Raw genomic sequence first — 22,288 nt, 5'->3', positions numbered from 1 at the left:
CAGCTGGAAAGACTCAAAGGAGACTTGAGAGCGGTGGGCTGGAATCTTCTGGAACTTCTCCACTCACAGCCTGGGACCAGGGCTGAGGTGACTCAGAGGCTGAGGCTTGACTGTAATGGCTGTGTGTGGTCTCTGCACTGGCCTGGGCCTCCTCACAGCACGGCTGCCACAGTGTCTCATGCTTCTCCCACGGTGCCCCCGGCTCTGTAGCTGATCCTCCCCGTGCTCCGGGAGGAAACTGCACTGCCTTGGAAATCACAGCATCACTTCCACTATTCCCTGTTGGTGGAAGCTTCACAAGTTTTCCAGGCTTCGTGGAGAGCAGGTACACTCCAGCTCTTGAAGACAGGAGGGTCAAAGAATTTGCGGCTGTTTTTTTTTTTTCTTTCTATTTTTTAAAAAGACTTATCTTATTTGAAAGGCAGTTACAGAGAAGCAGAGAGAGGGAGAGAGGTCTTCCATCCGCTGGTTCACTCCCCAAGTAGCTGCAACACCCAAGCTGAGCCGATCCAAAGTCAGGAACCATGATCTTCTTCCGGTCTACCATGTGGGTGCTGGGACCCAAGGAACTGGGTCATCTGCTGCTGCTTTCCCAGGCCATAGCAGACAGCTGCATCGGAAGTGGAGCAGCCGGGCCTCGAACCGGCACCCATATGGAATGCTGGCACTGTAGCCTTGTCTTCACTCACTATGCCACAGTGCCGGCCCCTAAGTCTAGATTGCAAAATATTTGTTTCGTTCATTTTCTATCTTCTTGCACTTTGCTTTGGAACTGCAGTGAGGATGGGATATGTTTTTGGGTGCTTTGATATTGACGTATCCACCAATTCAGTGGCCAGAATGAATGAATGAATGAACCCAGGCGAGTTCTCCGTGGTGAGGGCCCGCGGAGAGAGCCTTCTAGGAAAAGCCGTCGTTACAGTGCTGGTGGTCGGTGGCGGCAGTATATGGACCTGCCTTTACAGCATGACCGCGTCGCTGGCATGGTGGGCTCCACCCTTGCCTAGGACAAGCAGCCAAAGCTGGAGGCGGAGCCGTGACAAGGACAACGCCCAGGGGGCAGGGCGAGGCCCCGTCGCGGACAGCCCAGGATTCTGTCCCAGAGAGGGTGCAGGAGCCGATGAAAGGCTCCCGTGGGTGAAGCACCCTCAGGCGTTGTGGGCGGAGTCAGGTCAGGACGGCCGGGGGAGACTGGGGGGCCAGGACTTGGAAAGGATGCCTGAGGGAGGGAGGGAGGCCGGACGCCCCGTGGGAGTCCGGTGGGGGAAGCCAGAGGAGCGGTCACCGGGGCCGGACCCACGGCACAGGGCTGCAAGTGTCGGAAGCAGAGCATAAAGAACCTGGGGGTGTGTCTCAGGGGGAGACGACAGCCAATGAAAAACAGCCATGGGCGTGGCGCTGTCAAACTTCGGGGGGCGGGATCGAAAAGGCCGAGCCGGGGATGGGGCCCAAGGCGAAGCCAATGAATAGCCACCAAATGGGCGGGGCGTCGTCCAGGGCCGAGGTCGGAGCCAATGAGGAGCGGCGCCGCGTCCCCGCTCTCCCCAGCCCCTGTGGGGAGCGCGCCGGGGCCACGGGCAGCCGTTAGGGGCGGGGCCTGCAGCCACCCGCGCGAGGCTCGCGCCCTCCCCTTTGTGTCGCCATGGCGGCGGCGGCGGCGGCGACGAGGACGACGATCGAGGGGTCGAGAGCGGCTGGGGCCTGAGGGAGCTACGCGACCATGGTGGTGAGGGGCCCACGAGGCCGTCAGTCCGTCCGTCCGCGTGGCCGTCTGTCCGGGCGCGGCCCCGCCCCGCGCGCCCCGCCCCCAGCCCCGCCCGAGTCCGCGGCCCGCGCCGCCCCTCACCCTCGGTCGCGGTCCCTCCCGTCCTCCGGCCCGGGCCTGGGTCCGAGCCCTCACCGCGACCCCGCCCCCTCAGCTCGCATCCCCTTGCACGCCCAGAATGGGGGTGACAGCGGCCGAGGACCGGCCCTCGCGAGCAGGGGCCGGCCCAGGATGGACGCGCGCCAGCCGAGTGGCCCCCGCAGGGCTCTGCCGCGGCTCGCCGGGGCCCTCGCTAGCCCGGACCCCAGAGCCTCCTCGGCATCCTCACCCCACATTCACCCTGCCCGGGTCCGGCCCCCTCCTCCTCCCGACAACCCCGTTCTCGCTCCTGAGCCCCGCCCCCACCGGCTCCAGCCTCAGCTGGACCCTTTTCTTCTCCTCAGCCCACCCTTGTCGCTCTCTAGCCCCCCACTCCCATCAGCCTGAGCCTCTCCCCCGGCCTCTCCAGCCACTCCCCTAGCACCCCACCCCAAGGACCGCGCGGATCCTTGGGTCCTCTCCATCTTCTTGTCCGCCTCCCCCTCCCCCATCGTCTCCGGCGCCCACCATTCTGCTCCCGCTCATTCATCCATTCATTGCCTCATTGCCTTGCTTCACAGACACGCACTGAGCCCTGCTCCGTGCTCCAGGCACAGGGAGAGGCAGATCCCATCCTGCCTTGGGGAGCTTCCTGGGCCCAAGGGGGACACGCCCTGAGGGTGAGACCCAGGCAAGGACTCTGGGTGGCAGAGCAGGGAGAAGCTGGAGCCCAGCGTGGTGCGTCCCCATCTGGCAGCTGGTTAATTTATTGTCGGATTTGACCCAGCCCCTGCCGTGTGACTGGGTTAGCCCTGGGCACTGGGGGCCCAGAGGAATCCAGCACCAACTCTGTGCCCAGCTCTGCGCTGGGCGTGCTGGGGTCTCAGCCTGGGGCCTTGCTTCTGGGGCCGTCAAAGTCCGGGGCTCAGAGGGACTTGTCACCAGACAGGGGCATCTCAGAGCGTTCACGGCTGTGACGGGGCAAGCTCAGGCGGTCATGCAGCTTGGGAGGGAGGACCCTCGGGATGGCGAGGGGCCACAAGAGTGCAGCCTTGGGTGCCAGGGAGAACTTCCTGGGAGTGGACGCAGGAGTTGACAATCAAGGGACACAAGGAGGTGTGACCCTCGCGAAAGGGCGAGAACGAGTGTTCTGGAGCACACAGCGCACAGCCTTCCTGACGCTCTAGAAGGAAGTGAGACGGTGCTGCTTTTGCTGGACTCTTGGAAGTTCAAGAGCTCTGAGAGAGAGGGCAATGGGAGAGAAAGGGCTGGAGAGGTGAACGGAAACCAGCTTGGGGAAGGCTTGACTGTCAGACCAGAGACCGCAGACTTCAAGCCCAGGACAACAGGGAGCCAGTGGAGGTGCAGGACCTCTAGAGAGACGGGGCCGTATCTGTGTTCTGTGCACTTGGGAAGACACAGGGAGACGGAGGAGCTGTGAGCTGTGACTGTGCAGCGCAGTCGGAGGGGACCGTACCCTGCTGGGACTTCAGAAAGGTTTCAATGGGGAGAGATGGGAACAGCAAACTCTTTGCAGTGGTCTGCCTCACTCCTGTCCCCTGCCCCGGACCACACATGAAGCAGCAGGCCTGCCCTCCAGCCATCACCTCCGCCGAGCCACCCCGTGTCCAGGACAGTGTGTGGGGCAGCCCTGGCCTCTGGCCCAGGCTGGCGAATGACAATGCTCCTGTTGTCCCTCTGCGCCCACCTCTGGCAGCCTCTGATTCTGCTCTGTCTTGTCCTCAGGCTCGCAGCACCGACAGCCTGGATGGCCCAGGAGAGGGTTCAGTGCAGCCCCTGCCGGCCCCCGGGGGCCCCAGTGTGAAGGGGAAGCCTGGGAAGAGGTAGGGGTGAGGCAGGGGAAGGCTCAGTGTTGGGGGGGGGGGCGCTCACGGGGCCACTGGCGATGTGCCGTCTGTCCCGCAGGCTCTCAGCTCCGCGAGGCCCCTTCCCGCGGCTGGCTGACTGCGCCCACTTCCACTATGAGAACGTTGACTTTGGCCACATCCAGGTATGTCGGGGGGAGATCCTGCTCAGCGCTGGATGCTGTCCGCGGCTCTGCCCCAGAAGAGCTGCTGCTCCTGTCTGAGCAGTCAGGGGCACGATCCCAGGGACGTGGGCAGATGCGGGAGCTGCTCATTCCTTCATCGGTTTGCGCTTGTGTTCACGCAAGAACACCTCTGTTAGGTGCTGCTCTGTGCCGGGGGCCTGTGCTCCGGCCAGGACATCGCAGGCCCCATTCTTGGGGAAGCCCAGGAGGGGGACAAAAATGAGGCCCTCACCCGGGCCTTTGTTCCTTGGCAGCTCCTGCTGTCCCCAGAGCGAGAAGGCCCCACCCTCTCCGGAGAGAACGAGCTGGTGTTCGGGGTGCAGGTGACCTGTCAGGTGAGCCCCCACCTCTCCTCCAGCCTGCGGGTGGGCCGCCACCATCCTCTGCTCGTGCCATGACGCCGCTGTTCCCTTCTGTGCCTCCCCTGCTGCCGCAGGGCCGATCCTGGCCAGTCCTCCGCAGTTACGATGACTTCCGCTCCCTGGATGCCCACCTCCATCGGTGCATATTTGACCGGAGGTTCTCCTGCCTGCCAGAGCTTCCCCCACCTCCAGAGGGTGCCAGAGCTGCCCAGGTAACCCGCCTATTGTCTCGGCTCCGGCTTCCCATCAGTCACCTGTGAACCCACCAAGGCAGGGGGATAGATAGATATTGCAACACCGGCAAGCCTGAGTTCCAACCACTAAGAATGGAGGAGCCTCAGACATGGAGCCGAGTTCTGGGGGCTCTAGGATCGTGAGGAGGTCCAAGGGGTTCCATGGGAGGGTCAGCAGGGTGCAGCCAGTGGGAGCACTCAGGAGCCCTGGCCAGCCTGTTTACCCACTGGGTGACCATGTTTCAGCAGTGAGCAGGCGCACAGTGGCCCTGTATCAATCTGTCAGCCCTCCCCAGAGATGAGCAAGGGCAATGGGGGGGGGGGTCCCCGGCTCTCTCAGTCTGCTCACGGGAGCCCACCCTCACAACCTGCCCCCAGATGCTGGTGCCACTGCTGCTGCAGTACCTGGAGACCCTGTCAGGACTGGTGGACAGCAACCTCAACTGCGGGCCTGTGCTCACCTGGATGGAGGTGGGCCTGAGCAAGGGGGCTCGGAGTTGGCAGCAAGTGACGGCTGTCTGAGGGCGGGGACCAGCCAGTGAGTGTGTGTGCGCATAAGAAAGGAAGAGCACGAGTGGAGGAGGCACTGGTATTTCAGTGTCTGTGTGGGCGCATGTCTGTGTGTGTGTGTGAGTAGGTGCTGGGCTACGGGAACTGGAGATTTAAGGTTTATGTGCTAGAAATAGGTCTGGCTGGAACTCGCAGAACACCTGGCTACGAGTGACTCCGACCAGAGGGTTTCTAGACAGCAGGTGTGCGGTATCAGCTGTGGAACATGCAGGTGCAAGGTTCAGGGGGTCTTGGAGGCAGGGGAGTCCTGAGACAAATGAGGGGGACCAGTGGATTGTTCCAGAGGGGCAAGAGGTCAGGCGTTTGACCAGTATCTCTGGCCATCGTCTGGGCCCCCAACCTGCTACCGTAAGCCCACAGCTCACCAGCTTGCCCCCCGCAGCTCCCTCCCGTGGAGTGGCCCTCGATCCTCCCTCAGCAGAGAGGGACAGGTGGCAAGGGACAGCTGGTGGCCTCGCTGGGCATGGAGGAACCCTGGGTGCCTTTCTTGACGCCTTCTTTTGGCCTCTCCTTGCCACATCCTGCCTGCATCCCAGCTGGACAATCATGGCCGACGACTGCTGCTCAGCGAGGAGGCCTCCCTCAACATCCCTGCGGTAGCTGCCGCCCACGTGGTCAAACGGTACACGGCGCAGGCGCCCGACGAGCTGTCCTTCGAGGTGAGGCTGTGGGGGAGCGGGCTGCCGCTGGGCTCCCTGCCCCGCCCCTCTTCTCACCCCTCCCCTGCACCCGCCCTCTCCAGGTGGGAGACATTGTCTCTGTGATCGACATGCCACCCACGGAGGATCGGAGCTGGTGGCGGGGCAAGCGAGGCTTCCAGGTGAGCCTGGCCCGGGGCAGACAGTGGGACTGGGGCCCTGTGCCAGCTAGGGCGGCACAGCCACTGACCCTGACCCTTTCTCAGGTCGGTTTCTTCCCCAGTGAATGTGTGGAACTCTTCACCGAGCGGCCAGGTCCCGGCCTAAAGGCAGGTAGGTGCCAGGGCCGGGGGTGGGGGTGGGGGCGTGGAGGAGGCCCTGCTGCACCCTTTGCCACTGTCCACGCTTTCCACCCCTTGTCCACACAGATGCTGACGGCCCCCTGTGCAGCATCCCAGCTCCCCAGGGTCTCTCCTCTCTGACTTCAGGTAATGGAAACAGGGGGTCAGGTCCCTGCCCGCCCCCTACCCCGCCCCAGCCCCGCGGCTAACGCTGTCCCGTGTGGCCCCCCCTTTGCCTCGCAGCTGTGCCCCGGCCGCGTGGGAAGCTGGCTGGGCTGCTCCGCACCTTCATGCGCTCGCGCCCTTCTCGGCAGCGGCTGCGGCAGAGGGGAATCCTGCGGCAGAGGGTGTTTGGCTGTGACCTTGGGGAGCACCTCAGCAACTCAGGCCAGGACGGTGAGCCCGGCCCCCACCTCCCCGGGCACCCCCCAGGATGTGAGCTGCCCAGCCTGACCTTGCCGCTCTGTCCCAGTGCCCCAGGTGCTGCGCTGCTGCTCAGAGTTTATTGAGGCCCACGGGGTGGTGGACGGCATCTACCGGCTCTCAGGCGTCTCCTCCAACATCCAGAGGCTGCGGTGAGGGCCTGCCATGCACCTGACTGAGTGCTGTCTCCATGCCAGCCCTATGCTGTGTGTGGGAGACGGGACAGGACCGGGGTGGACAAAGGCAAGGTCAGGGAGGGCCGCTTTGAACAATAACACCCCAGCTGAGACCTGAAAGGTGACAATAGAGTTAGCGATTTTTTTTAAAAAAATATTTATTTATTTATTTGAAAGGTAGAGTTGCAGAGAGGCAGAGAGAGGTCTTCCATTTGCTGGTTCACTCCCCAAATGGCAGCAACGGCTGGAGCTGGGCCGATCTGAAGCCAGGAGCCAGGAGCTTCTTCTGGGTCTCCCATGCGGGTGCAGGGGTCCAGGGACTTGGGCCATCTTCTATTGCCCTCCCAGGCCATAGCAGAGAGCTGGATCAGAAGTGTAGCAGCAGGGACTCAAACCAGTGCCCATATGGGACGCCAGCACTGCAGGTGGCGGCTTGACCTGCTAGGCCACAGCACTGGGCCCTAGAGGTAGCTTTTTAAGCAGAGGGATCAGCTTTCACTGAACACCTGTGTGTGCCAAGTACTAGGCACTGGGATCACAGCAACAAGTGAGACACCCAGAAGAAAGCCCTGCCTCCGGGGCTCACTCCCTACAGGAGAGGACAGGGTCTCCTAGAAGTGATGAGTGCCATGGAGGAAAACAGAGTGGGGCGAGGCGGGCCATCATCATAAGCCACGGAAGAGACTGCAGCTTTAGATCGCGTGGGCAGAGGGGCGTCATGGGAGAGAGCGCTGGAGGAGGTGAGGGAGCAGGCCGTGCAGAGCCCTGGGGGAAGCACGCACCGGGGAGGGAGCAGCCAGTGCAAAGAAGGCAGCAGGTGCCGGTGCCCAGGAGGCCATCAGGGGCAGCCTGGGAGCAGCCATTTTGAAACTGTTAGGACTGGGGCTTTTCCTCCAAGGGAGGGGGAATCCATGAGAGGGTTCTGAGCCCGGGGGGCCTGCAAGAGTCTGGAGGTGGGAAGGAGTGAGGCAAGAGCAAGGGGCTCCCAAGAGGCCAGGAGACAAGTGCAGGCCACTGGGGAGCACTGAGGCGGAGGTTGCGGGGGTGTGAGCAGGGGGCCCAGAGAAGAGTCGCGAGAGGAGAGCGCCGGGGTTCTGTCTGCTTCCCAGCAGCCTCTCAGCGCCCCGAGGATGACACAGCTTTATGGTAGGAGCACGGCCACACTCGGGCCAGCCTTGGGTAGCTACTCCGTGTCCTCCTGTGTAAAGTGGGGCACCTTTGTCTTTGCCACACAGGCTCATTGAGGGAGTTCGGTAAGGTTCTGGCCCTTGGAGAGCCCAGCACAGGGTCTGGGGAGGAGCGGTGCACCCCTCTGTGGTCACCTGGGGAGAGGGAGTGGAGGATTGCACCAGGCAAGCTCTGACTTGTCTCTCCTCCCCGACCTGGCGGTCTCAGGCACGAGTTTGACAGTGAGAGAATACCTGAATTGTCTGGCCCAGCCTTCCTGCAGGACATCCACAGCGTGTCCTCCCTCTGCAAGCTCTACTTCCGAGAGCTGCCGAACCCCTTGCTCACCTACCAGCTCTATGGGAAGTTCAGTGTGAGTAAGGGAGCTGGCAAGGTGGGCGGGCTGTGGGATGCGTCTGGCCCAGCCCGCCTCATGCTGTCCACGATCCCAGGAGGCCATGTCAGTGCCTGGCGAGGAGGAACGCCTGGTGAGGGTCCACGATGTCATCCAGCAGCTGCCCCCGCCACACTACAGGTAAATAAGACGGCAGGGCAGCCAGGGCTGGGGTGGGGCTGCAAGGGAGGCTCAGGCGTCCCCCTCCACTCTACCCCCAGGACCCTGGAGTACCTGCTGAGGCACTTGGCCCGCATGGCGAAACACAGTGCCAACACCAGCATGCATGCCCGCAACCTGGCCATCGTCTGGGCCCCCAACCTGCTACGGTAAGCCAGCAGCGCACCAGCCTGCCTGCCACAGCTCCCGCCCATGGAGTGGGCCTCAAGTCTCCTGCGAGCACCCCAGGAATGCACCGGACTTTCGTTCTCTTGTTCATTCATCTAATGAAGGAGCTCCCAGGGAGCAGGCCCAGTCCTCCGGGGCTTACCTTCTCATGGGGGAGGTGGACGCTGAAGCATAACCAGGAAAAATAGAGTGGGGAGTGGGGCCGGAGAGATAGGACGCCGGAAAGGGATGGACAAGTGTCCTGGCTGTTTGAAGTTTTCTTCTTTTTAAACATTTATTTTTGTGAACGTCAGAGAGAGACAGAGACAGAGATCTTCCATACGTCAGTTCATTCCCTAAGTGGCCACAACAGACCTGTCTGTCCCAGGCTGAAGCCAAGAGTCAGGCACTCTGTCCTGGTCTCCCACATGGGTGCAAGGGCGCGAGCACTAGGGCCATCTAACGCTGCCTTCCCAAGGGCATTGGCAGGGAGCTGGATGAGAAACAGAGCAGCCAGGACTCAAACCAGCGCTTTGATATGGGATGCTGGCGTTGTAGGTGGGGGTTAACCTGCTCTGTACAAGTCCAGCCTCAGCCTAATTTTTCAGGTAGACTAGCGGGGAAGGGGTAAGTTTTTCTGGCCAGCAGCAGGGTGATGGCGCCCAAGACTGGCACACTCTCCATCCCGAAGGAGTTCACATTCTGGGAAACAGATAGGTAACTAGGTAAAATGGGTTGTATGTCAGGTGTCACGCATAAGAAGTCTGGAGGAGAAGAAAAAGAGAAGGTCGCTCACGATTTTCAATCCGTGGGTGGGGAAGACTCCACTGAGAGGGTAACATTTGCGTCCAGACCTGCAGGAAGTGAGGGAGGGACCCGGGTGGCCATCTGGGGAGGGGAAACCAGGCAGAGGGAACAGCCAAGTGCAAAGGCCAGCGGGCGGAAGGCTAAAGCTGAATGGGAGGGCGAGTGATGATGGGGTCGGAGAGGTGACTGGGACCCTGTGGATGGGTCATGGGTCATGGGTCATGGGTCATGGGTTATGGGGAGGATTTTGGTTGTTACCTGGAGTGAGGCGCAGCCAGGGCAGAAGCCCTGACCTCACCCAGGGGTTCACAGGCTCCCTCTGGCTGCAGGTAGGGAGTGGACTGCTGGGGGCAAGAAGAGCAAGGAGCCAGGGAGGAGGCTGCTGGGATGTCCAAGCAGGAGAGGACAGGGGCAGGGCCAGGGTGGGGGCAGTGGAGTAGAGAAGAGTGAGATTGTATAGGTAGGGCCAACAGGACTTGCTGAGAGATTGAACATGGGTGGGAGAGAGCGAACGATGCCATGTTTGGCCTGAACCACCAGCCAGACTGCACAACTGAGCCTGAGGAGGTGGTGGGGGAGCATGAGAACCCAGTCCGGGGCGGGAGCAGTCTGCCAGTCACTGCTTCCACTGGCTCCTCACAGCGCCTACCCAGAACCTTCCAGCCAGGGCTCAAGGCGCTGGCCTTCCCCTCCTCCCATGCAGGTCCATGGAGCTGGAGTCAGTGGGGCTGGGTGGGGCTGCCGCCTTCCGGGAGGTTCGGGTGCAGTCGGTGGTGGTGGAATTCCTGCTCACCCACGTGGACGTCCTGTTCAGTGACACCTTCACCTCCGCTGGCCTTGGCCCTGCAGGTATGCCCGTCCCACCCTGATAGCCTGGCTAGCGCCCCTCATCGTCAGGGCCGCAGTGGGAGGGCAGGCGGGCTCTCAGCCCCATCCCGACCCCCGCGGAAGCTGGACCTCCCTCCCAGCTCCTTGAGGACCCCGCCCCGGCCTCTCCCTCCCCGCGGCCCCCTCCTTCTCATTTCAGCTCCTACGCTCAGGATCCCCACTTCTCCGCCCGCCCGGACACCGTTCTTCCTTCACCCCTTGTAGCTCCTGGGGGCACTGGGGCCAGGGGTCCACCAGGGAGGAGGTGGGAGGTCCCCAGATTTGACCCTGCCCGGGCCCCGCCCAGACTCCCCGCCCTGCCCGGGACCCCAGCCCAGTCAGGACTCAGCTCGTCGGAGGGCCCTCTGGCCCGAGGTAACTGAAGCCAGAGCCCTGCCCTCGCTGGCTGCTGGGAGCTGCCTCCTCATCAGCTCGTTCTGCCTCACCTCCTTCTCACCTGCCTGCTGCCCGCACCCATTCCCGCCTGATCCACTCTGGCCCCCTGCCTTGCCAGCCCGGGTGGGCACGCTACGCGGCCGGGGCTTTGAGCTGTGGCGCTTGGCTTTGCCTGTGGCCTCGAGCGGCCCCAGAGCTGACAGCTGGCCCCTTTCCTAACTCCCCAGGCCGCTGCCTCCTCCCCAGGCCCAAGTCCCTTGCGGGCAGCGGCCCCTCCACTCGCCTGCTGACGCTGGAGGAAGCCCAGGCTCGCACCCAGGGCCGGCTGGGGACACCCACTGAGCCTACCACTCCCAAAGCCCCAGCCTCCCCTGTGGAAAGGTGAGTGGGATGCAGGAGGGGAGGGGCGGGGGAAGGAGGGCCCTGGAGGCCCTGGTTCCTCAGACTACCTCCTGTTTCTTACCCGAACTCCAGGAGGAAAGGGGAGAGAGGCGAGAAACAGCGGAAGCCAGGAGGTAGCAGCTGGAAGACATTCTTTGCACTGGGCCGGGGTCCCAACGTCCACCGCAAGAAGCCCCTGCCCTGGCTTGGGGGCTCTCGTGCCCCAGCGCAGCCCTCAGGTCAGAGGCCGTGCAGGTGGCAGGGCTGCGGGATAGGCCGCGTAGTGCCCTCCGCCTCCTACTTCTCCCCCTCCCTTGCAGGCAGTGGACCAGACACGGTCACGCTGAGATCCGCCAAGAGTGAGGAGTCGCTGTCATCCCAGGCCAGCGGGGCTGGTGAGCACGGGGTGGGCCCACCAAGTGCAGCTGGGAGCAAGTGGGGCCTTGGTTTGGCCTCTAAATGTACTCCAAACATTTGGTTTTAAAAGTTTAATATTCGGACTTTAGGTACAGTGAGCCAAAGTATCTCCTTGGGTTCATTACACAAAGTACTCACTGGTCCTTGGAAGGAGCCCTCAAACAACCTTTTTATCTATTCATTGCTTTTTTAAAAATTTGTTTATTTGAAAGGTAGAGTTACAGAGAGGCAGAGGCAGAGAGAGTTCTTCCATCTGATGGTTCACTCCCCAGATGGTCACAATGTCCAGAGCTGGGCCAATCCGAAGCCAGGAGCCAGGAGCTTCTTCCCAGTCTCCCATGGGGGTGCAAGGACCCAAGCACTTATGCTGTCTTCTACTGCTTTCCCAGGCCACAGCAGAGAGCTGGGTCAAGTCTCGAACCAATGCCCATATGGGATGCCGGCACTACAAGCGGTGGCTCTACCCACTCCACCACAGCGCTGACCCCTATTCATTGCTTTTGAGAAAAAAATTCACTCATATTATGAGCATTCATGAACGCATTAGACAGAACCAGAAAAGCCCCAAAACCGTACCTGTGAGCGCCTCCCCTGGCCACTGCCGCCCCCTGAGAGGCATCCTTTATATTTGCTGATCATCACCCCAGCTTTTTTGTTCATTTCTGGTTTTTCTTTTTTTCTTTTTCTTTCTTTTTTCTTTTTTGACAGGCAGAGTGGATAGTGAGAGAGAGACAGAGAGAAAGGTCTTCTTTTTGCCGTTGGTTCACCCTCCAATGGCCGTTGCGGCCGGCGCATCGTGCTGATCCGCAAGCAGGAGCCAGGTGCTTCTCCTGGTCTCCCATGGGGTGCAGGGCCCAAGCACTTGGGCCATCCTCCACTGCACTCCCGGGCCACAGCAGAGAGCTGGACTGGAAGAGGGGCAACCAGGATAGAATCCGGCGCCCCAACTGGGACTAGAACCCGGTGTGCCGGCGCCGCAAGGCGGAGGATTAGCCTATTGAGCCGCGGCACCGGCCTCATTTCTGGTTTTTCAAATGTGACTTACAGGGTGTGAGAAAGGGGCACCACGCGCCTGTGAACTTGGCTCTTTCACTCGCCACCCCCAACTCCCGTGGGTGTGGCTGAGCGTATCGGCCACTGGCGGCTGTCAGGTGGTCTGTGGCTCTCCCACGGGGTGCTGTAAGCTCCAGTGGGCTGGGGCCCTTCAAGCCACACCCCTGCCCCCAGGAGACTGCACATGTTAACTGCTCGGGACGGGTCCAGGTGTTTGGAGCGAGTGTCCCGTGTGTCCCAGTGTGGGGGTCCCCACTGGCCTCACGCTCACAGCCTGGGTGTTGGGGTCTGGAATGGTCGTCTGCGGCCCTCCCCAGGGCAGTTCCTCTTCATGGGATCGCCCTGTTCTCACTGACATATGAGCCTGAAGTTCTGACTCTGACCCCCAACTGCCCTCCCTCGCAGGCCTCCAGCGGCTACACCGGCTGCGGCGGCCGCACTCCAGCAGCGACGCTTTCCCGGTGGGCCCGGCGCCTGCCGGCTCATGCGAGAGCCTGTCCTCGCCCTCCTCGTCCTCGTCCTCCTCGTCCTCAGCCTCTGTGTCGTCGGCAGCTGCGCTGGGGGCGCTCTCTGGCTCCCCCTCGCACCGCACCTCAGCCTGGCTGGATGATGGAGACGAGCTGGACTTCAGCCCCCCTCGCTGCCTGGAGGGGCTCCGCGGGCTTGACTTCGACCCCCTCACGTTTCGCTGCAGCAGCCCCACCCCGGGGGATCCTGCACCTCCTGCCAGCCCCGCCCCCCCAGCCCCTGCCTCCGCCTTCCCGCCCAGGGCGACCCCTCAGGCCCTCTCACCCCGTGGGCCCACCAGCCCGGCTTCACCCACTGCCCTGGACATCTCAGAGCCCCTGGCTGTGTCAGTGCCACCCGCTGTGCTAGAACTGCTGGGGGCTGGGGGCACGCCTGTCTCCGTCACCCCAACACCAGCTCTCAGCCCTGGCCCAGGCCCACGGCCCCATCTCATCCCGCTGCTGCTGCGTGGAGCCGAGGCCCAGCTGAGCGAAACCTGCCAGCAGGAGGTCTGCAGCAAGCTGTCGCTACCCGGGGCCCGGGGACCCCAGGGCCAGCACGGTGAGGGCTGCTTGGCCTACCCCGCCCCCAGCTCCTGGTCCCCAAGGCCACCCTAGGACTCTGCTTACCACTTCCCATTCCTTTTCTGTACAGGTCCTGGGGCGGACTCACCGCTGCTGCCCCCACCCTTGTCCCTCCTGCGGCCTGGAGGGGCCCCACCCCCACCCCCCAAGAATCCAGCACGCCTCATGGCCCTGGCCCTGGCTGAGCGGGCACAGCAGGTGGCCGAGCGGCAGAGCCAGCAGGAGCGCGAGGGCACCCCACCTGCTCCTCGTTCCCCTTTCCGCCGCTCACTGTCCCTGGAGGTGGGTGGGGAGCCCCTGGGGACCACAGGGAGTGGGCCAATCCCCCACTCCTTAGGCCACCCTGGAGCCTGGGCCCCAGCACCCCCACCCTACCTACCAAGGCAACAAAGCGATGGAAGCCTGGTGAGGAACCCGCGGCCCATGGGGACCTCAAGGAGGGGGCTCAGAGGCCCTGCCCAGGTCAGTGCCCGGTTCAGGGCGGGGGTGGGGGTGGGGTGCAGGGGTATGCCAGAGATGGCAACTCAGTCCCCATGTTCTGTCTCCTCACAGGTGCCTACTCCTGGCTTCTTCTCCCCAGCCCCCCGGGAGTGCCTGCCACCCTTCCTCGGGGTCCCCAAACCAGGCCTGCACTCCCTGGGCCCCCCGTCCTTCCAGCCCAGCTCCCCAGCCCCAGCCTGGAGGAGCTCTCGGGGCCCCCCGGCATCACTGGACAGGGGAGAGAACCTCTACTATGAGATTGGGGCAGCTGAGGGGTCTCCCTACTCCGGCCCCACCCGGTCCTGGAGTCCCTTTCGCTCCATGCCCCCTGATGGGCTCAGTGCCTCCTACGGCATGCTTGGCCAGTCACCACCCCTGCACAGGTCCCCCGACTTCTTGCTCAGCTACCCCCCGCCCCCCTCCTGCTTTCCCCCAGACCACCTTGGCTGCTCAGCCCCGCAGCACCCCGCCCGGCGCCCCACCCGGCCTGAGCCCCTCTATGTCAACCTAGCCCTGGGGCCCAGGGGTCCCTCACCCACCTCCTCTGGCTCCTCCTCTTCCCCTCCTGCCCATCCCCGAAGCCGCTCAGATCCCGGCCCCCCAGCCCCCCGCCTCCCTCAGAAACAGAGGGCACCCTGGGGCCCCCGCACCCCTCATAGGGTGCCTGGGCCCTGGGGCCCACCCGAGCCTCTCCTGCTTTACAGGGCAGGCCCTCCAGCCTACGGGAGGGGGGGTGAGCACCCTGGAGGGTCTTTGTACAGAAATGGGGGGCAAAGAGGAGAGGGGGCTGGTCCCCCACCTCCCTACCCAACTCCCAGCTGGTCCCTCCACTCTGAAGGCCAGACCCGGAGCTACTGCTGAGCTGAAGCCAGGAGGGCCTTCCTCTCCCCCCTTCCCCTGTGGGATCCCCCAGCCAGTCCCTTGTTTTGTATTTTTCTTGAGCCCTGATCCATACCCCAGGTTTCTAACTTTGTAACTTGCTTCTGATGTGGGTCCCTAACCTATAATTGTAGAGTCCCTACCCTGGGCTGAAGGGCACGCCCATCCTCCCACCACCCTCCATCCTGGGGGCCCTCGCACAAACCCGGGGGAGGCTAGGCTGACGCCCCGCCCCCTCTCCCTCCCAGGAGCCCCCAGCATGTCCTGACCTGTGCACAGGGGATGGGGGGAGCTCCTGCCCATCTCCCCCACACGTCCCACTAAACCATCTGACAAGCTTAATAAAACGGTGGAAATGTGGCTGCTGCTGCCGTGCTGGGGCGACTCAGGGAGTGAAGACACAGAAGGAAGGGCTGCTTTATCGTTTTACTTCCTCTGGGGCAGGCGGTGGGGAGTCGCTCCTGGGGGGCTCCGAGGGGCGACATCCGCAGAGGGGACCGTGGGCACCAGGAGCGAGGTTGAGGCAGGCTGGTCCCCGAGGTGGCACCCACTGTGCAGCTCCGCCATGATCTCCTCCAGCAGGTCCATGCTGGCGGCAGAGGGGCGGGGGCAGGCCAGGGGTTACCGCAGGGAGGAGGAAGGGGACCCAGGGCCCCCACCAGGGCCCCGTTTCTCACTTCTGCAGGCTGGAGAAGAGACTCTCTCCGGTCAGCTCAGTGCTCAGGGCCTGCGGGAGAAAACAGCAGAGCTGGACTTGCAGTGGGCCTGGGAGGGCGCCATGGCGCAGACACTCCGGGCCCTCGGCTTCACCTGCCCTGGTGGCCTCCCCTGTCAGGGTGTGGGAGCCTCCCTGCGGGTCAGCTCACAGGGCTGGGGGTCCAGCGGGGCAGCCCTGTGTGTGAGCGGCAGCCGCCCCGGCAGGGCTTGGATCTTGGCTGGGAACTTCCTCTCAAACTGCTGCACAGAGCTCTGGATCCCCAGCGGGGAGGCTGCTTCCTGAAGGCTGGCGTGCAGGGCAGGGCCCTGGGGGAAGCGGGGTTGGTCAGGGGTCCCAGGTCAGCGAGGGGACCACTGGGACTCCCTGGTCAGAAGAGGGCCAGCCAGGGACCGTGGGGCTGGTGACTAGGGGGACAGAGGGTCAACGGTGAGCGCACGGGACGGCGGTGCAGGGCCCTGGGGATATCCATACTGTTGAGCTGGGCTCCAGGCAGCGGTGCAGGCTGGCCCTGGCTCTGGGGCTGGGGCTGGGGCTGGGGCTGGGGCTGCTGCACAGAGCCAAGCTGCTGCCCGAGCCCCAGGCTTCACCCCTCTGGACCCTGCTGTGGCCCACAACTGTGGGAGTCTTCGCAGCCTGCAGAGAGCAACAGCAGAGAGCTGGCATGGGCTGCCCGGGTGCCGTGGCCTCCCACGTCCCTGCCCTGAGTCCTACCTGGGTCAGGATGGGGCCTGGGGGCATCACTGTGGTCTGGGCTCTGGGAGCCACTTCATAGTACAGTTTCTCTGGCGGGGACAGAGCAGTTGTTGGACTAGGGGAGCCCAGCCCAGCTGCGCCCGGGATCTGCCATCAGCCCCTCCTTGCCCTCTAACCTGGTGATAAATCCTGGGCTGCAGGTGACAGTGTGCTCCCCTTCATTGGGGAAGTCACCCCAGGAGCTGAGACCTGTGGAAATGAGGCTGAGGGTGGGGCTGGGCCCTGCCTGGGCTGCCACAGCTGCCACCCCTGCCCACGGCCCCGTCCTGTACCTGGGCCAAGGCCTCCCGCAGCAGGTACCGAGTGCTCTGCAGGCTGCCGCCGCGGTCAGCAGGACGTAGGCCCAGCCCAGCCCGAATCAGAGCCTGGTAGGGGACCGGCACCAGGGGATCCAGGGCGGGGCCCTCACCTGCCTCCAACTTAGCCTTCACCTCAGGGCCCTCTCTCCCAGCCCATGGCAGCTCTCCTGTAAGAAAGCACTATCAGGGAGACCCAGGCGGGCGCGGTGCTTCAGTGGGGGCAGGGGGCAGGGTCACTCACGGACCAGTGAAGACCTCCTGGGCCAGGATGCAGAAGCTGTAGAGGTCCGAGGTGGCCACAGGCGTGTCCCCGTGGATCAGCTCCAGCGGCAGCCATGGGTACAGCTCAGGGGGTGGGGGCAGCCCTGGGCCTTGCCCTCCCAAAGGGGAGCCCTGCTGCAGCCTGTGGAGTCCAATGGGCTCGGTGAGCCAGGGGCTGCAAGACAAGGGCCTGGGGCAGGCGGGCTGGGCAGGCACTCACCTGGGCTGCAGCCAGCATCGCTGCAGCGGGCGCCCGTGCTCCAGGCTGCTCACCTTCGCCAGGCCTGGCCGCACCAGCTGCACGGCATGGGAGCTGAGGCCGCTGTGCGCCCGCCAGCGGGCTTGCAGGAACAGCAGGGCCTCCAGCACCTGCAGCAGCAAGCGTCCGGGCAGCAGGCCTGGCACAGCTCGGGGCCCCTCCTTGTTCGGTCCCTGTGGGTGCAGCACCCCGTGCAGGGAACCCAGCCACACGGGCTCAAAGAGAAGGCACAGCCCAGACAGGTCTGCCGAGGGGCTCAGTGCCATCAGCAGCAACAGGTTGGGGTGGTGCAGAGAGCTGGAGAGGAGGAGGGCAGGCCCTTCACCTGCTGCTTCTGGGCCCGAACCACCCGCCAAGGGCCAAGGGCCAAGGGCAGGTCATCTGCACCAGCCACCGGCAGAAGAAAGCCCGAGTCCTGTGCCACAGCTCCCAGCTCGTACCTCACCCATGGCACCCCTCTTTCCTGCCTAGCACACAGAACTGGGGACCTGCTCCCCGCCACCAGGAGGGCCCCACGCCAGGTGAGGCCCAGGGCTGAGGACTCCCACTAGGGCTGTACTCATTTGCCCTCTATTGTCGTAATGCTTAGGTCAGGCGGGCAGGGTAATGGGCTGGGGGAGGCCAGGCCCGGGTACCTGCAGTGCTGGAGGTCAGCCAACAGCACATCAGGCCGGGTCCCAGGGCCCTTCAGCTGCCGCACGGTCACCGGATGGCCCCTCCACAGGAGGCTGGGGGACAGGCGGGGGGAGAGAGTGCACGGCGGGGCTTGCCTCAGGGAGCAGGAGTGCCGGACTGGACGACCGGGAACGGGAGGGACTCTCACTTGGCCATGAGGGTGTGGGAGCTGCTCTCATAGGTGCGGTCAGGCTCGCCCTGGGCGGGCAGCAGCTCCTTGGGGTCCACGAGGGGCACGCCTGTTACCAGCCCCGGTGGCTGCAGGTTGCTCAGCTGCGGATGGGGAGTGGGACCATGAGGTGAGAAGAGGAGAGGGGTGGCTCCTGCCCCCCAGCCTCTGCCACTCACCACTCACCTGGCCGAATCCCAAGGCTGGGGCTTGGGGGGCTCTCCTAATCTGCTCTGGCCTCAGCAACCTGGAGTAAAGGCAGGCTGCAGCTAAGACTGGGGTAGCAGGGTGTGGTGGGCCAGGGGGCTCCAGGGTGAAGTTACCTGTCTGTGTGCCACAGTGAGGACAGGGAGCCACATAGGCCGAGCCCAGGGCTGGCCTGCAACAGGCCCAGGGATGCTGCAGGTGCCAGCTCACTGCCGTTCACCAGGGCCGACAGGTGGGCACGGCAGAGCTGCATCAACTCCAGCACCTGGTTGGGTGTATGTGGGGTGAGGCCGGGCGCTGGCCCTGAAGCCCCTGCCCCGAGCCCCGTAGCCACTGCTTACCTCCCAGCACTGCTTGGCACCACCCCACTCAGCCCAGTCTCGAGGTGTGCGGCCCTGCTGGTCCCGCAGCCGCAGGTCGCCCCCTGCCTGCAGCAGGTGCAGCACCACCAGACTGCGGCCGGAGAAGGCACCCGCGTGCACGGGTGTGCTGCCATCCAGGCAGCGGCTACGGCAGAGCAGGAGAGGGCACCAATTAGGAAAGCGACAGAGCAGGGACAAAAGGGGGCTGAACACAGGGGGGTGGGGTCAGAGCGGGAGGGGTCGCTCGAGGACACAATGGGGTCTCTGAAGGGATGAGGGTTATTCTGAGCAGAGGAGGCCCCCAGAAGTTGGGAACAGTCATTGGAACATGAGAAGGGGCCGAGACAAGAGGACAACGGGGGTCACCGGGACCCAGGAGGACCAGGGGGTGGAAGAACGGCCTCAGGGAGACAGCCGTGGCTCTCATCTCTCGGGGCTCTGGCTCAGGCCCCGGGGGTGGGGCACTGTCACCTGTCCACTCACTGGTTTGGGTTGGCACCAAAGGCCAGCAGGAGCTGCACGGCAGAGCTGTGGCCCAGCAGCGCTGAGAGGAAGAGCCCTGTTTGCCCAGCGGAGTTCTCACTGTCCACCTGCACAACTGAGGGGCAATGAGGCTTAGACTGGCCCCGCCCCCATTCCTGGGCAGGGGGCCTGGGGGCCTCTGGGCAAACACCTGCCCAAGTCCCTCCTTGCCCAGGTTCCACTGGGACCCCCACCGGCCAGCAAGGACTCTGCCTCAGAATCCATCTCAACAGTCCCCAGAATTCATTAAATCCACAATTGGAGCAAGGAGACATCCACCTGCCATGCCCGTCTCACAGACAGGTTCCCAGGGGCCGGGTGGAAATGGACTTCACGGGGACTTGGGCTTACAGGAGCCTTGGGGGCGGTCTGGGCAGGTGGCCCCCACCATTGCTAACTCAGCACTGTGCACACACGGTCCTATGTGGTCCCCGTTCAAAACCAAGACAAGCAAGCCCTTCGGGCTTTACCAGGAAACCTCTCAAATCAAAAAACTCAGGCAGCAACCTCCTCGGCCCCTGCACTTCAGTAAATACCTGTGCACCCACTCCCTCAGTCCCAAGCCCTTCGGTTCCAGCCCCACCCCTCCCCTTCCTCTTCCTCCAGGCTCCATCTCAGGGAGGGCAAAAACAAGGTGTCCTCTCCCGGTCCCCTACAGACATAGCTAATCAATCTCCCATGTGGTCCAACCCGGCGAGTTCTCCACCACAAGATCCCCACAAATGCAGTCCTTCGAGAGCCTCAGCAGGCCATCTTCTTACAACGCAAATCATTTCAGGGACCAGGGAATCTTACGCAAGGTGTTCCAAAACACAGACAGAAGGGGCGCATATTTTTATGAGGTTAGCATGCCCTTAATTTCAAAACCAGATGAGTTTCCAGAATTAGAAAATTATACATCAATTCCATTTATGATCATATATGCAGAAACACTGAGTAAAATTGATTCAACATTAGAAAATCTATAAAGCAAAGGATAAAAATGGCATTTAACTAATTAGATACAGAAAAAGCACTTGATACAAGTAATACCTACTTGCAATTAGGGGAAAAAACTCCTACTTGATAAAAATTATCTAGTTCCCATTTGACTACACATTTTCTTCAGTTAATAGAGTTCAGTGGCTGTGCTTAGTGGATAGATTAAAACTGCCATGATCTGAAGAAGACGGAGGGGGTTTGAAATATGAAATGGCTGACCAGAAAAAACCAGTAGAAAGCCTGGACGTAATGCAAAATATAGAGTCATTTTCTTTATTATCAAACACAAGGAAAGAGACGTCCACCAACAACATGATTTTGGAGTTCTGGCCAAGACCCTAAGGCGAGCAAAAAGAAATCAGAGATTGGATCCTGGAGGGCTAACACCAAACCGTCACCAGAGCACAGAAGAAAACAAAAGGGAAAACTCAAAGAATCAGCAAGTGACTAGAGGTTCAGACAGCGCCCACACAGCCAGCTCACAAATTCTCCAGAACGGACATGACGCCTCGTTCATTTCATGTCGATGGCCTCCTGGGTTATAACTGGGTGGTTTCCCATCACCAGGAACAAACTGCAAAAGTTCCTACATTCTTTAGTCTCTGGACCTGCGGCCTCTCCAGCGCGCCCCTCTCCCTGAGACCTGCAGCCACACACACACACACACACACACACGCCCGGTTCATTCAGACTTTAGGGCGCTGGCGTGAGCTGGTCTGTCTTCCAGGAGTATGTTCACCTTTTGCATGATTCGCTCGTCTCCTCTGGGATCTTTCACAGCGATCCCGCGGTCCTGTTCACCCTTAAGCCCCCAGGGCCTGGCCCACGGAGGGCAGGTGCCCGGCACACAGCTGGAGCTGGGCCCTCCATGCTGCCCCTGGATCCTAACCCCCAAGGCGGCCCCAGCAGCCAAGCCCTCACCTCTCCGCAGAAGCTTGGCCAGGCCCCAGCCTGGGCCCCCAGCCATGGCCAGGCGATGCAGGCGGCCCACCAGGGCGTCGGAGCCCCGCACGGAGCCCAGCTCCACCGGGAAGCGATGGGGCGGGGAGGGCATGTGCGGGCCGGGGGGCGGCGCGGCGGCCTCCTGCGGGCAGGCGGGGGTTCCGGGGATGGCAGGGGGCAGTCCCGCAGGGAAGGCAGCCTCTGAATGACAAAGGGGGTGGGCTCAAGGGGGGCTCAGGGCAGGGGATGTGGGTCTGAGGGCCGCAGGGGACCTAAGGCGGGCGGGAGACGCTCGGAGCCTGCCTTGGGGTCCGAGGGCTTGGTAGGGGGCGCTGAAGGTTGCCGGCGGGAAGAGGAGCGCCCGGTTAGGATCAGAGAGGCGGGAGGGTCTGCTCACCGGCGGCCGCTCTGGGCGCTCTGGGCTCCAGGGCTGCCCGCAGAGCCTGCGGCTGGGGGAGGGGCTGCGGGAGGGGGCGTGGACTTAGGTGCGGGAGGGGCGCGTATGTCGGGGGCGGGGGCTACAGGTGGGGTAGGGGGCTAGGGAGGGGTCTAAGGGCCGCATCCTTGGGATGGGGCACAGGGTCTGCTGGGGGGGGGACTTCTGAGGTGAGGTGGGGTCTCCAGGTGGGAGGGGGCTCTGAGGGCTGTGGAGGAGTGAAGAGGAAGGGCGGGGGGCGCAGGGCGGGCTCTGGTGGAGATCTGAGGGCCCGCAAAGCTCTAAGAAAGTTCTAGGCCCAGATCCCGCCCCAGGCGGCTGTGCACCTACCGTTGGGCTCAGCGGGCTGCGCGGACTGCCACGTGACCCCTGCACACTGGGCGGGAATCCCAGGCGCGGGTGCGCATCGGTGGTTTCCTGTGGGATTTGCACGCCTGCCCTCCTCGGAGCGAGGTCCCTCCGCCATGGCGAAGCGACCGCGATGTCTGCCCCAGAGCCCTGGGCTGCGTTTTACACGGCCCTCCGTTCTTTCCTACCCCTCCAGGACGGACCTCTTTGGGGCAGGGGGTCCTGTACAGCTGTCCAGGTCTGTCTTATTTATTTATTTATTTATTTTAAAGGTTTATTTATTTATTTTTAAGATGTATTTATTTATTTGAAAGGCAGAGCTACAGAGAGGCAGAAGCGGGGGGGGGGGGTCTTTCATCCGCTGGTTCACTCCCCAAGTGGCTGCAACAGCCAGAGCTGGACCTATCCAAAGCCAGGAGCCAGGAGCCTCTCCTGGATCTCCCACACAGGTGCAGGGGCCC

The 22,288-nt window shown here is 62.9% G+C and overlaps 1 protein-coding gene and 1 non-coding gene across 2 annotated transcripts; both read left to right on the top strand.

Annotated features, from left to right (window-relative positions):
• Positions 1-2,063: 2,063 nt before the first annotated feature.
• Positions 2,064-15,249, top strand: ARHGAP33 (Rho GTPase activating protein 33). Its single transcript, XM_062177064.1, has 21 exons — positions 2,064-3,687; positions 3,770-3,854; positions 4,148-4,228; positions 4,330-4,467; positions 4,867-4,959; positions 5,595-5,717; positions 5,801-5,878; positions 5,963-6,029; positions 6,125-6,184; positions 6,281-6,433; positions 6,510-6,612; positions 8,032-8,176; positions 8,256-8,338; positions 8,419-8,526; positions 10,035-10,180; positions 10,822-10,975; positions 11,069-11,214; positions 11,296-11,370; positions 12,851-13,513; positions 13,607-13,998; positions 14,089-15,249. Exons 1-21 carry the CDS (start codon positions 3,347-3,349, stop codon positions 14,875-14,877), a joined length of 4,023 nt encoding a protein of 1,340 aa, XP_062033048.1. The 5' UTR covers positions 2,064-3,346; the 3' UTR covers positions 14,878-15,249.
• Positions 15,250-20,199: 4,950 nt separating this feature from the next.
• On the top strand, positions 20,200-20,329 carry LOC133748913 (small nucleolar RNA SNORA29). Its single transcript, XR_009864520.1, has one exon. It is a non-coding gene; the product is annotated as a small nucleolar RNA SNORA29 (small nucleolar RNA).
• Positions 20,330-22,288: the final 1,959 nt, after the last annotated feature.

This window comes from Lepus europaeus, chromosome 19 (assembly GCF_033115175.1).
Source record: "Lepus europaeus isolate LE1 chromosome 19, mLepTim1.pri, whole genome shotgun sequence".
In the NCBI taxonomy this organism is placed as follows: Eukaryota; Metazoa; Chordata; class Mammalia; order Lagomorpha; family Leporidae; genus Lepus; species Lepus europaeus.
This window is presented reverse-complemented; position numbering and strand designations above follow the sequence as displayed.

Bases quoted from the DNA above. Each gene is read 5' to 3' on its own strand.
- ARHGAP33 (XM_062177064.1), top strand. From the start codon at position 3,347: ATGGGGAGAGATGGGAACAGCAAACTCTTTGCAGTGGTCTGCCTCACT. The intron at 8,527-10,034 runs GTAAGCCAGCAG...CCTCCCATGCAG, and splicing joins TGGGCCCCCAACCTGCTACG to GTCCATGGAGCTGGAGTCAG. The intron at 10,976-11,068 runs GTGAGTGGGATG...CCCGAACTCCAG, and splicing joins CCAGCCTCCCCTGTGGAAAG to GAGGAAAGGGGAGAGAGGCG.